The 13,989-nt window shown below is 49.3% G+C and overlaps 1 protein-coding gene across 3 annotated transcripts in view; it reads left to right on the top strand.

Annotated features, from left to right (window-relative positions):
• FNIP1 (folliculin interacting protein 1) overlaps nt 1-4,422 on the top strand; it is a 64,763-nt gene extending 60,341 nt beyond the window's left edge. For 2 of the 3 annotated variants that reach the window (XM_027682676.1, XM_027682674.1), the window contains 2 exons: nt 336-451; nt 1,271-2,590. In XM_027682676.1, coding sequence (XP_027538477.1) covers nt 336-451; nt 1,271-1,349 — 195 coding nt within the window. In that variant the 3' untranslated portion in view covers nt 1,350-2,590. Of the gene's footprint in view, nt 1-335; nt 452-1,270 lie in introns of all 3 variants that reach the window. The other variant, XM_027682673.1, reaches the window with a different exon arrangement.
• Nucleotides 4,423-13,989: the final 9,567 nt, after the last annotated feature.

Raw genomic sequence — 13,989 nt, 5'->3', positions numbered from 1 at the left:
TGATGGTTTTAAAGCACCCTTTAAAGAGGTGTGAGATTCTGCCTAGTGTTTGTATCTGTAGCACAATTTCAGTAGCCAGTGCATCCTCTGATGTAGCTGTTTGAGCTGCCTATTGAAATGCCAGTCTGTAATCAAAACAGCTGCCTCATTAATTCTGATTTAACATGTAATCAAAGGCTTCTGCTGCAAAGCAAGAGTCCTGCCAGGGAATATCTCTGCTACACACCAGCACAGAACAGGCAACAGGCATGTGGGGTCTGTGCTGTTCTGCACTGAGGCTGCTTTGGTTCAGACAGAGCACTGTCTTCCCTGACACATCTCCCTTTGCTTTCTAGTGTGTGATGCACCTGGAGGATCGGCTGCAGGAGCTCTACTTCAAAAGCAAGATGCTGTCTGAGTATCTCAAGGGCCAGATGAGAGTCCACGTGAAGGAGCTGGGCGTGGTGCTGGGGTATGGTCACAAACACCCTGAGTGTCCTGGTGCCACAGCCTCTGCCTGGGCTTGTTCTAAGCACAGCAAAATGGATTCCCAAATGGGACTGGAGCTCTTAAGTTACCCATGGCCACAGGCTTCTGCTTAGCCATTGCTGGATCCCAAGGATCCCCAGCCTGTGTCTTCCCCCCCGGGCAGGAAGATGGGCTCAGCACTCTGGAGCTTGTCAGACTCCCTGCTGAGGTGGTCAGTCAGCACTGAACAACACGGGGACCTGATTCCTCCAGGCCTTCCCTAATGTGGCACAAAACACCCTCTGTGTCATGTAAGGCACACAGTACCTCTCTGTGGGTGTGGGGCACAGGCAGAGGAGCTGTTAAGGGGTGTTCCTAGGAAGGCAGAGGAGCTGTTAAGGGGTGTTCCTAGGAAGGCAGAGGAGTTCAGGGTGAGCAGGAAGGCACAGGGAGCACGTGTGGTGCTGGAGCTGGGGGAGCAGCTGCCACTGCTTCAGCCCAGCCCTCTGCTCCTGTGCTGTGTCCCCCAGCTATTACTGCCTTTGCTGTGAGGTTAGGAAGGAATTGGGTGTTCTCCCTCCCTCCCTTTGCTCCCTCACCAGTTTGTTGGTGCTGTGAAACCCTCCCCAGACAGGCAGGAGCTGAGGCAGTGCTGGCAGTGCGTGAGCAGGCACAGCTGGAGGGTGCTGGGAACAGTGTGGCAGCTGCAGAGTGTAACCCAGGGCCCGAGTGCAGGGCTGAGCAGGCTCTGTGGGCACTGACACGTGTTCAGCCCCACGATGTTCCAGGCTGGATTAAATGTGACTCTTCTGCTTCCTTCCAGGATTGAATCCAGCGACCTCCCCTTGCTGGCAGCTGTAGCGAGCACTCACTCTCCCTACGTTGCCCAGATCCTACTTTAACATGCCAGAGCCCAGAGACTTTAACTTTTTGCCTCTCTGGAAACAAAGTGGAAGACAACTTGTTCTGGCTCCTTTCTCTTTGCAGCAATTCAAACAAACTGCTCGCTGAGCTGCAGCACCTCCATATATGACTGCACAGTGTGCAAACTGTTGGAGACTTCTCCTCTCCCACTTGGCCATCTATAAAAAAGGATAAAGAAAGGAGTAAAGAAAACTGAGTAAGCCCAAGCTTTCAGCCACGGAAAAGTGAAGATTTTAGCAAAGCTGAAGATCTGCGTTTTTTAGCAGTTTCTGCCACAATGGCTGACTGTGACTTACACTGGGGAACGGAGGAAGAACTGCTCTGAGAAACACATGATGCCATCACCCCTTAGGAACTGAACAGGAGAGAGCAGCTGCTGCCTCCAGCCCAGCCTCAGTTGAGGAGAATCTCCTTGGGATCTGTAATTCTCAAGCTGCGATGATTTGTAAACAACTTCTACTTTTTCATGTCATAGTCCAGTTCTGGATGCTTCCCAGAGGAAGAACGGGGCCTGGTTTGTTTTGTAAAAGGCTTATTAATGACAGTCAGCTCCAGAATTTATTTATGATCTTTCTCTTGGGAAGAGGGAAAAGCAGGGGACAGAGGGGGACAGGGAGGAGGAAGGAAGAGGCCAACAGACAAACTAGCGATGGAGATTCTTTCTTGGCTGGATGCTGTAACCAGTATTAAATGTTTATAATGTTTAAATGTTGCTTTCTACTAAGTGATGCTTTTCTTCCACAACGTAATCAAAATGTTAAAAACAAAAATAATCTAAAGAGAATGTTGGCTGAAATTTCCCCACGGGGTCCCCAGAATGACATGACAATTACCTCTGACTTTTTTATGATCTTTAATGTTCTTGCAACACCATATTCTTTTTACAGCAGTCAGTCAGCCAGCTATTGAAATAATGAACTAGAAATAATTGTACCAAAGCATTGGGGACAAAATGAGTAGACTATTACCCTTAATTGCTCAGGTAACTAATTGATATATTTTTTAAAACCATTCTACAAAAAAAAAAAGAACATTGATTACACCATAGTGTAGTAATATCCAAATTATTTTTTGACAAATATACCCTGCAGATGACTCTAATCCCTTTTCTACTCACTCGTGTAATTACCAGCAGGAAATGTTGTTTATTTTATTCTCAGCATTTCTCTTTTACTCAGCCATCACTGGTTTGTCACTGTATATACAATAGTTGTACGAGTAGCTGATGGACCCAACCTGGTGTAAGTCATGTAAATAGACAGTGGGAGGTGGATTATGTTTTCAAAGGCTCTACTACCTCAGTTTAACTGGACACTTCATTCTAGGCTTTGCTTTACGTATTTGTCCTGGCAGCCAATTAATGTTGCTGATTTTTAGCTTCTGTTTTCATTGATTACGTTCAGTATATTGAGTTTCATGGATTATCCTCACAAGTAGGAGACACGTATTCACTTGGTGGCTAAACTCTGTAAGAAATTCTATAAATGCATCATTCTGTGATCATCCCTTCCATAGTACAACAGGCCTGCTATTGGTGTTTGCAGGGTTACTTCAAATGCAAATCTATTTGAACCACTTGATAAACCTGAAAACAACAGGGGAGGTCCCTGCCCCACCACTGTCAGCGACAGAACTCTCCTCCCTTCCTTCTCTGGGGCCAGGATTCACCCAGGGTGGTTTTTCAGCGCTGTTTAAAATCTGTCCCTTAAAGCTGTTCCAGGGAAAACCCACAGGGCAAAGCTGCCCCCCACGCCAGGAGTGACCCCACATTAACCCAGCAGTGTCACTGGGACCCCTGTGCACAGACCCCAACGCTGGCTGCTGCAGGGGAGGAACTCGATGTGTGATCCAAGGGTTTGTTTCTCCCCTGTTTTTCCATGTCCCTTCCTCACCACACAGTTGTGTTACATCTGGTTTTTGGAAGGAGCATGAAACAGGGCCCGGTTGTGTGAACACATTTGTAATGAACTCTGGGGTTGAGCTCCACGTGTGGCTGTTGAACTCTTGGCTGGGGATGTGCTGTGGGCAGTTGTTGAGTCCTGAGTTGTGCCCAGACTGGCAGGGGTGGCCTGGCCATGGCTGGTGGTGAGGGGGGCTGAGGGTGCACTCCTTCCTTGGCTGGGTTTGTCTGTAGCAGTGCCCAGAGAGCTGCCCCCTAACCCTGGAACCCCCCCAGACTGAGCTTGCAGTGACTCCGACAGGAGAACTGCGTCCTCCTCCCAGCCATCACTGGCAAATCCTTGGGGTTGCTTTGAAACGGGTTTGACTCTCCAGAGAGGCCCTTGCATGGCTTGAAATAATATTAATGTGAGAGGAGAAGGAGGTGGCTGTTGGGTGGCACCTTCTGTGCTGTGCTGTGCCCACTGCTGCTCATTAGTGGTGTTAATGATGTGTTCAGTCAGTCCCAGGCAGATGCAGCTTCCTCGGAGTCCTCCCCCGGTGCCGGTGCCTCCCCTCGGCCCCTCTCAGCAGCGTTGTGGGCAAAACACAACCCAAACCCTCGTGGCATGGGGAGTTTTCCTGTGAGTTAATTTTTTTTGGGGTACATGAACAATGTGGTACGTATGTCTGTTTGTTAAATAACACAAAAAGGGATTTTTACAGGTTATAGCGTCGACTTTTTAAAATATATCGCGATTGTTTTATGTGAATAGAAAACTAATGTTTGATTTCTTTTTTCCACTGTTCCCAATCTCCATTATTAACGTCTTAATTTTCTGGCTGAAAACTAAGTGTACTAGAAACACAAATTAGCGAATTTGGTTTTGTTGCAATTGGCAAACACTGGGCTGCTAAGAACAAAAACTGTTTAAAAGAACAGATTTTACACCTTGCATATGTTTTCCCTATTAGTTCTTAGAGATGTTTTATGACAATTTTTTGCTTTCTCTAAATTATTTAGATGGTGGTACTTGTAAAATGCTGGGTAAAATGTACATACTTGTTATCTCTTCTGTTTTTGTATATATTTCCCAAGATGTGCACTTGTATTATAATAACCATTCCCAATTTTAGGGGAAATTTGTGCAATAAATACAGTATGTCAATTTACTTCTGGTACCTTTTGTGTCCCTTTTTTATGCATGTGGTATGAGAGTGTGGGTGAGTGTGTGAATAGAACCATCTCCTGCTTGACACTGTCTCCTCTCCCCTGTCCATTTTGGGCCATGCTTCCTGTGCTTGGTGCTGCTGCAGCCATTTAATTTGGGGTTTCTTAAGGAATTAATAGTTTCAAATAGGAATTTGTGTTTGAACTTGCTGTCCCTTCAGTGGTGAATGTTGTTGGCCCCCAAAAAGCAACAGTGAGACAGGAGGGAGGCCCTGACCCTCTGTACCAGTGCTTGACTTTGTTTGAGAAGAGACACAAACTGGGCTGGTCTGTGCACTGGTTTGTGCATTCATTGCTGAAGTGACCTGCAAAGCAGTTGTTCACAGCAGTGATTGCAATTCCTCTCCTCCAAGGCATTGTATTGGTGCCCATCTGCCCGGGTACAATCCCTTTTCTGTCTCTCTGGGTCACTGCACAGGAAGGGAGGTTATTGAGGAGTCTCTGTAAGGTTTTATTAAATGTAAGTTCAAATTGTGATAACAGTGCTGCCAAGAAAAGTGAAGTGATAATCACACAACAGGAAAAACAATTAACTTAGGAAGACGTAGCAGAGCACAGAAATGAGGCTTTAGAGCATCCCAGTTAAATCAGGTGCTCCCAAAAAGGGGAAAAAGAACAAGCAGGAGATGAAAACCTTTGCCTGAAGCAGCTGCATCTTGTATTTGTGATAAAACGTTCTCGTGGTTTCCTTCCCTGGGAGGTGCCTCCCCCAGGTGCAGGTGAGTGTCCCCCAGCCCCGTCCTGCAGTGCCCAGCCGTGGGCAGGGGACACTGCAGGCACCACGTGTGGCACAGCCAGATGGCACAGGAGCCTTCTGGGATTGCCAAGCCCTGTCCTGCAGAAGGATGTCTGTGACCCCAGTGTTTGGTTTCCTCTCTTGCAGGAATGAAAGCCCCAGCCCCTGAGTGCTGTCCTGTAACACCACCGTGAGCTTCCCCCGTGGGCAGGGGTGGATTGCTCAGCCCCTTCTCCGTTCCCAGCCCAAGCAGCTCTGTATCAAATGGCTCAGTGTGGGTGAGTCAACATGAAAGCAATTAACACAGAACCATTGCCTTTTAATCCTGATAACACAGGGGTTCATTGCTGGCCTGGTGTTCCTGTGCCACGATGGACTCACAAGGTGAGGTGAGGGCAGCTCCAGCAGAACCTGCAGCAGGAGATGCTCAGCTTTAGCTGGGAGCACGGGAAGCTCTGCCAGGGGACGCTGGGGACGTGCCCTGTGCCCTGCCAGACCCTCCTGCAGGGCTCCTCGGGCCCTGCCAGACCCTCCTGCAGGGCTCCTCGGGCCCAGTGCACCTGACAGGGCAGAGAATTTGGTGTTACCGGAGTAGATGGTCATGAGGTGTCCTCCTGACAGTGATGGCGAGGGTAGCTGGAGTCATGTGTCTGTGTGGGTGTTTGGCAGAGATGATGGGAGCAGTGCATTCAGCAGTATAATCACTGCAGCATCCAGAAAACGCTGATGTTAATGCCCAGAATTGATTTCCTTTTTAACTCTCCAGCTAGACTGGGACATAGCACTTGCTAGCCAGTATTTTTAATGTATTGTTACTTCTTTTCTGTAATTCCCTTAATTTTCCTGAAACAAATGGAAAAGCTAATTTACTTTGCTGAGGCAAAGGCAGGAAGGAAGCCACAGGCACCTGAGCACCACTGTGTCTCTCATCCCTTGTGTGATTCCCAGGGATCTGCAGGAAAGGGGATGATTCTTTTCTATGTGGCTCAGTGCAGAGTAACCAGAGGATGGTTTCTGGATCCAGGGGTGGGAAGCAGCTTGCTGTGTTGGCTGCACAAAAGCAAAGAGCTCCTAACAGCTCTCTGCTGAGCTGCTGTTGCTTTCTTCTCTCTCAAACATTTATCGTTAAAAAATATTGGCCTTGTAGCGGGAGGTAAAAACAAGCGGAGGGCCTGGAGATACACGTGTCTTCTGAGAGTCTGTGCTGCAAGGAACGTCTCTGTTTATGTGCTGCAGCGTTCACATTCTGTTCCAGCCATGCCCTCATTTATTTCATGGTACAGGAGCAGTTACAGGCTCCTCACACCGCCCCTGCAGCCTTCCTGCCTTCCCTCTGCACAAAAACATCATCCTCGCTGTTGCTACAGGCAAATCTAAATACACCAGAGCTTGGGGTTTTGGAAAGTGTTGCTGTGTTGGCTGGGGATGCAGCTTTACTGGAATCAGAGCTTTTCCGCTCTGACAGTCGAAGAACCACAAGTTCAAATCCTGAGGGATCTGTCCAGGCTTTTGGAGCAGGATCTGATTCCCCAGCAGCGGAGGCTTTGCTTTGGGACCCTGCTGGCAGAGGAGCTGGAAGGTAAATGGGCTGTGCCCAGTGTGCCCCGTGGCTCCCTCCAGGGGTGTTCACTCTCCCCTGGCTGGGGGTCAGTGGGAAGGAACAGACACTGCAGGACAGCTCCTCACTGAGGTACAGAGGTGAGAGATCCTGCCCCAACCAGCACAGAAAGTGCCAACATGGAGCATCCCATGGAGCTGTGGATCCCCCTGGGAACCCAGCTGAGGAGCTGGCACGAGGGGTGCTGGGGCTCTCCTTCCCCCAAGGGACCAGTGCTGGGCAGCATTTCCTGCCTCAGCAGTGCCTGCTGGCCATCCCGCAGGGCTGGACCTGTTGTGTGGCCTCTGGAAATGAACGGCCTCCTGTGAGCCATCACCCCCCTGTCACCCGCTTGCTCTCGCTCAGGCCCTCTGCTCTCTGGCAGCTCATCTCCTCCTGGAAGCAATAGTAGCAGGAGGCAGCATGTTACTCCCATGTCTCTGTTTATTTTCATTACCAAAAATATTTGTACAGCGGCAGAATTTGATTTCTAAACCTCTGTGTGTTCCAGCTGTTTGTTCCCAGCTGGAGCTGAAGACATCTGCTCCCAGGGTGGGGATCAGTGCCTGAGCTCCTGCCCTCAGCTGTGCTCCCGAGAACCAGCTGCACCCGGGCAGGGAGGGCTCCCAGTGCCGGGCGTGGTGCTTGTGGCACAGAGGAGGAAGATGCAGGAGGCAGGCAGGCGACAGCAAGGAGCTGGTCCTGTGGTTTGGGATGTCACTGCTGAGGAAAGGCTGCCTGGAGCACACGAGGAGTGGTTTTGGTGAGGCCCCTGGCAGCACCTCCTGCCGTGAGCTCGGAGGACACGAGGGTGACACGGCCTCTTCCTGGCCACTGGTGCCTGTTGGCTGAAGGCCAATGCTGGGACTTCCCCTGCCCGGTACCTGTTGCTCAAAGCTCTGTGGGTTGAGCAATGCCCTGGGTGGCTCTGTGGGCAGCTCGTGCACCCAGATCCGGCCCATCGGCACCCGGGGATCACCACAGTCCGGGCTGGGGCTGAACAACCAGCCCGGTGGTTTGCGGGGTGAGCCCAGCCACGGGGCTGCTTCCCAGTGGGATCAGGTGCTCCAGTCCTGCTGCAAACAGCTGCTGTTTCAAGGCCAGGTGTCCCCACAGCCCCTGGACCTTGCAGGACAGCCCAGCGGCCGTGGGTGCCCAGCCAGCACCGAGGGCTGTGACTGCGGGCAGGGCTGCACCGACCGGGCTCCGGCCCAGCCAGCAGCTCCTTATTGCAACATCCCAAAGGAAGTATTTGGGCCGTAGGCTGGTCCCGCATTTCCAAAGCAGCACAGGAGATAAGCAGATGCCTTTTTCTTGTGACACAGCTGCCCTGCCTGTGCCCCAGCCCTGGCCAGGCCCCAGGTGGGGAGAGGAGCCCCCAGTGCGAGTGCTGCTGGTGGGTCCTGGGACAATCCACCTCTCACTGCATGAACACCTTTGTGCTTCCTCTTTGCTGTTCTCTTCCTTAAAAACCTGAAACCCAGCACCTTTGGTAACAGTTTTTCTGTAGACAGAGCTTCCCAGAGATGAAGTTACAGACCAAGAAAAAGCTTCAACCTTTTATTATCTGGGAGGAGAGGTGGCAGGAGGGAAATGTCCTGCTCTGGCTCATCCTTTTCCCATTACAAAATCAGAACCTTGTGTGAATGAGAGGGAGCCACTTTCTCTGATGTGGGTCACTGGGGAGCCCCGTGGGGCTGCAGTGCCAGTGCTCAGGGCCATCCCTGGGCCACTGGGTTTGAGCCCATAAAGACACTGTTTAATGCTGCTGTTTTTTGGTTTGAAGATTTCATCTCTCCCGTGCTTTCTAAACCACTGAGAGAGAGGAGCTCTCTGTGGCCACCGTGCCTTTGGCTGCCCCCGTTGTTGAGTTTCTCCCCCTGTAACTGGAGTGTCTGTTTAATCTGGAACTTGCTCTGCCTCCCTCGTTAACTCCTCAGCGTGAGTTCTGGTGGCGCTGGTGGGACAGACACAGCTTTTTTCTTCAGGAAGAGCACTAAGGAGGAACAGGGAGCTGTGCAGGTCACGTGCAGCTCTGCTGTGCTGGAGCAATTGTGACCAGCCCTGCTCTCATCATCGTTTCCTTCTCGAGCAGGATGGGCTGAAGCTGCAGCTCTGGGACACACGAAGGTGTCACATGGCTGGGCCGGCTGGGAGAGCTGAAGGTGCAGTTTGTCCAGGCCTGTTAACAGAAAACAAACCTTTTCCTCAAGTGGCATTGAAAATGAAGGTGGTGTTTCTTATGGAATTGCATGTAGCCGGGCTGAGGAAAGATGGGTGAGAGAATTCCCTTGAGAAACGAGCTCCTTACTTCCCAAGGGCTCATTATTTTAGTTTCCTCGGCTAATTGAAAAAATTTCTAGAATGTTTCCACTGAAGTCACCAGAAGAAAAGTGGTTTATGAACAGCCCAGAGCCAGCCCAGAGCGCAGTGGGGGGAGAACCTGGAGGCACAGCCCAAGTCTGGGCAGGGGGATCCCAGCAAGTGCCTTGATTGATTCCTGGTGCTGACACCGGGCCAGGGGTGGGACCTCTCCTGAGCAACACCCTCGTCTGGGGGCTCTGGGGTGGGGACTGCAAAAGGTCCCTTATCCTACAAAGGTGTCAACAAACAGCGACTTTAGGGCAGAGGGTACAAAGGGTTTGTGTGTTTGATTTTCCTGCCAGGGATGCTTTTCACTTTGGAGGACTTTGATGTGCTTACAAAACTACATTCAGCAATTCTTCTGTGATTGCTTCAAAATTACAGCCATGAGCAATTATAGTTTTCAATAGCTTCGTGAGTGCACTGAATCCTAAGAAATTAACTACCACATTTTCAAGGAGTAAATTTATTAATAACAGCTGTAACTAAAAATCTTGTCTAATTCTGATCACTAAGAGAAGAGATGAAAAAATAAGGGCTCCTGTTTGCATGTATTAACAATATGACTGATAAAATTTGAGGGAGATGTTCTGGGCGAAGAAGAAAATTACAGCTGTGTTGCTTGTGCTGCAATAATTAATGATCAGGCACTTTATTCTCCAAAGCTGTTTTTCTTGTACAGTTTAACTAAAGGTCTTGATCTCTGTCATTTCACACGGCATCGTTCTGAGGCTGGTCAGGCTGTAAAAGCCACCAGCCTGGAGGAGAATTTATTTTTCAAAACACAGCTTAAAATCTCCAAACTATTTCTTAAATTATAGGTTAGTGAAAAGCAGGCTCTTCCCATGGAGACAGATACAGTTTTTTAAGAACTGTAAGGCTTGAACTGATTTAGAATGAAAATCAAGGGCTCTGTCCTGGGCTGGGGAGACTCTCTGTGGCTCCTGGCAACCACAGCTCTTCACAGCTGTGAATTCAGACACCCATTTTTAGGGGGAAAATAATCCTTAACCTAAATACAACTTTCCAGAGATATTGTAGTTGACTGTTGCGTCCTTGTCTGCTTTTTCCCAGGCTGGCTGGCTGGGAAGCTGCTGACCCTGCTGGATCTCAGGCTCATCCTTCCAGGGAAGGAATCCCTGGCTTGGCTGGAGCCCCCGCGGGGTTTGTCCAGTGCACGTCACCAGCCTCAGAAATACGGGGTGAATTCCTGCTTTTTCGGGATGGGTACAGCAGAGGCAGGTTTGGAGGAAATGTCTTCATCAGCCGTGTCTGTCCTCTGCCTTCATCACTTCCAGGCAAAGCGTGAGAGCTCATTAGGCGTTTCTAATTAATTTGGGCTGTGGCTGTTTCCTGCCCAGGCTGTCAGCCCAGGAGGCAGCTGAGCAGCACTGCTGGAGCACGTGGTGGTCTCAGTGTCCCAGCAAAGGAAACACTTTCCCCAGCAGAACCCTCACCCCCCTCCTTGCCCACAGTGTTTAAAATAAATGGTTTTAACTAAAAGAGGGTCAATTTAGGTGAGATATAAGGAAGAAGTTTTCTACAGTGAGGGTGGGGAGGCCCTGGCACAGGTTGCCCAGAGAAGCTGTGGCTGCCCCACCCCTGGAAGTGTCCAAGGCCAGGTTGGATGGGGCTTGGAGCAACCTGGGCTAGTGGGAGGTGTCCCTGCAGGGCTGGGACTGGATGATCTTTAAGGTCCCTTCCAACCCAACCCATCCTGTGATTCTATTACAGCTTCATCTGCTGGACCACTGTTGCTGGTGGGCTGTGCAGCAGACACTGCACCTTCAGGTTTGGGGTGTCCCTGACCCCTGTCTCCTCTCACAGTCTCACCAGACCCCAGGAGATGCCTTTATTGGTGATTCCCATCCTTTACTGGAGAATCCCATCCAGGCTTCTGCTGAGCTCTGCTCTCTTAGTTTCTCATTGCAATACTCTGCTTGCCATTTCTGATTTCAGATTCTTTACCATGTGTGTGCACATCCTTCTTTAGACCACAGCTGAAAAAACTCGGGTGGTTCCTGCTACCTCAAGGTCTCCTTAACTGCAAACCCACAACCTGTTTCCATTTCTCTTGGTACCTTCTTTAAAAGTGCATCACTTCTGTAACACCTCTGAGATACAGGGTGTTTGTGGGAGTCACTGTGCTTCCTACAGGCCAAGCAGGTCACTGCAGGAATTTCATGGTGTTGCCCCTTTTAATGGAAATTGCAAATCCATTTCCAGACACAGCTCTGCCAATACCCCAACAGCAGCCTCTGTCACCTCTTCAGTGTTTTGGACTGGGGAATGCCTGTGTCTCAGCTTTCACCCAGTTGGAATCAAATGCCTAAAAATCTAAAGAAATTGTGTCTGCCTCCATGTCATCACTGCTGTCCTATCTAATAAATATTTTCCTGATTGTCAAATTCACAGTATCGCAGCAAGAAACCAAAAAACCACCAGTCCCTTCTCTCTGAGCAAGAGAATTACATCCATGTGGGTAAGCAATTGTAGGTAAGTGGTATTTGTGTACTTAGGTGGCATCTGGTTTATTGGGCGGAGCACTGAGCCACACACTCGATAACTTGCATCACCCTCTGATTCATACAATCATCTGACCTTCATCTCACTGCTGCTCTGCTTTTATTTCCTTTGCTCCCTACAAGTTTACAGTAAAGGAAATTCTTCCTGTGCTCCACACACAATGCTTCCTTTCATGCAGGGAATGGTTGCGCTTTTAGCATTTTAAAAAACAACCAGCAGAAGCATCTACTGGAAAAGCAGAGGATGGAGCACCTCTTCCCTCTCCCCCCAAAGGGCACAGGCACTGCAGGGGTTGCTGTTGGCTGGACACAGCCTCCCCTCCCGGGTGAACCCCCAGCCCCTCGGGGTGGGATGATGGGGCTTGCAGGGAGGGTCCCTCCCTGTTTTGTGTGTGGAAAAGTGAGCAGGTCTTCCAGGAGGAGTCTAACTCTGCTGGCTCTGGCTGGGGCTGGACCTTCAGCTCCTGCCATTCCACTGGATCCACCCTCGTGTGCCTCCCCTGCAGCTGAGGAGGGACAGCCACCTCCCTCGTGTCTCAGCTTTCTGACACATGAAGGTAAAAGGGAGTCTGGTGATCTCTCAGCAGGAGCATCTCAGCTGTCCACTGCAGGAGAGCTGCTGGGTGGTGGGAAGAGGCCAGCACAGGCTTTGGAATGATGCTGGGAATCAACATCCCCTGACACAGAAATTACTGCGTGACGTTACCAAGGGCAGGGTCTCTCGAAGGAAGGGAGGAAAACCACATCGAGTGGAAGAAGAGTCATCTGCAGATCTTTTTAGAGTTAAAAATAGTCAGGATTTTGTCTGCAGAAGACAGTTTGTTCTGTTGTGCTGCTGGCATCACGTGAGCAGGCCGTACACTTCTGTATTTGAAGGCTCAAACTGACATGCTGAAAACAGGAACTTTCTGGATATTCCGCATGCCTGAGATTTAATGGTTCCAGCGAGTTGCCTGATATCATCTCCTCCATATGGTTGTGCCTGGGTGGGGGAACTAAACATCTCATTAGCTCTGGAGGGTCATTAAAAGCCAGAGAAGAGATCATAAGGAATAATAAGGATGTATGACATCCTGCGAAGACAGCTGATAAAAGCAGCCGCCTCTGCCACCGAGCGCTTCAAGGAGAGGGGACCCAGTTCAGCAGCGTGGAGGAGCTGAGTGTTTGCTAACTCATGTCAGCAGGAGCTCTTTATCCTCTCTTCATCAGGAAAATCAGACCGACAGCATCAAAATGTGACTAAAACCAGAGGATGGTACAGGGAATTTTGGCCTACATAACTTTGCAATGAGTTCACCGAGCACTCCTGGCTCCCAGGCCTGGACTGAGGCTACTAAAGTGTGCAACATTTCCTTGTAATCAAATTATAGTTTATACACACACACACACACACACAAAACACAAACACCCAGACCTGTACCTTCCTACAAATGAACAAAATGTCTGCAAGCAGTGGAAAGCTGCTGTGATGCTGCTGAATTGTCGCTCTGGCCTCAGCTGCGGTAGCAAAGCTCGTGGTTGCAAAGAACCCTGACACCAGCAGCAAGAGAACGGCAAGAAAGGCGAGTGTTGCCCAGCCTTGGTCTCGAGTCAGATGCTGTAATAGTTCTCGTAGGATTTCACAAGTAAGTAGCATGTATTTGATTGCATAAAGCAGTGAAATCGTGTGTCAGGCTTTTATTCCCAATTTCTTAATCTTAGATGACTGCCAGTTAAGAAAAAGTCTAGACCGTTGGCCTGTTCTTTGGCAGAGGAGAAGTTGTTTATTATTTTTCCACATGCTCAGAGAATTACTCCATTTACTTAAAAAGGGGAAGGACTAAAATCCTATTTACTCTAATCTTTATCATATTTAAACTGGCTGTTCTCTGTAGGCATGTCCCCTTCTTTTACTAGCTCAATGTTGTTGGCCAAAGTGTTGTCCCCTGACAAATGCCACAGATGCACAGAATGGTCACATTGAGTTATGCAAGTGTTTGGCTTTTTGCCTCTGAAAATAGCTGCTCAGTAGAAAAATACAAATCCCATTGCATGTTCTCTCTGGGTTATAACAGGTCACAGACACAAAATCCCTGCTGTTTGTGAAATCTTCTTGTGGCTTATAGTTGTACAACATTTAATGACCCCAAAAAATTAATGAAAGAGACATTAAATGTTTGGAATTAAATATGTTAAATTGGCAAGTGATGCCAGATTACTGGTGGGGAGTTTTCCACGGCAAGAGTGTTCTTTCTTTTTGTTATTTCTTTTTTAAGTCTTCATCTTTATCTGTGCCCAGCCCATTCTT

Source organism: Neopelma chrysocephalum, unplaced genomic scaffold, assembly GCF_003984885.1.
Source record: "Neopelma chrysocephalum unplaced genomic scaffold, ASM398488v2 Primary Assembly neopelma1_63, whole genome shotgun sequence".
Lineage (NCBI taxonomy): Eukaryota > Metazoa > Chordata > Aves > Passeriformes > Pipridae > Neopelma > Neopelma chrysocephalum.
The sequence above is the reverse complement of the archived record's forward strand: the minus strand, read 5'-3'. Positions and strand labels throughout refer to the sequence as shown.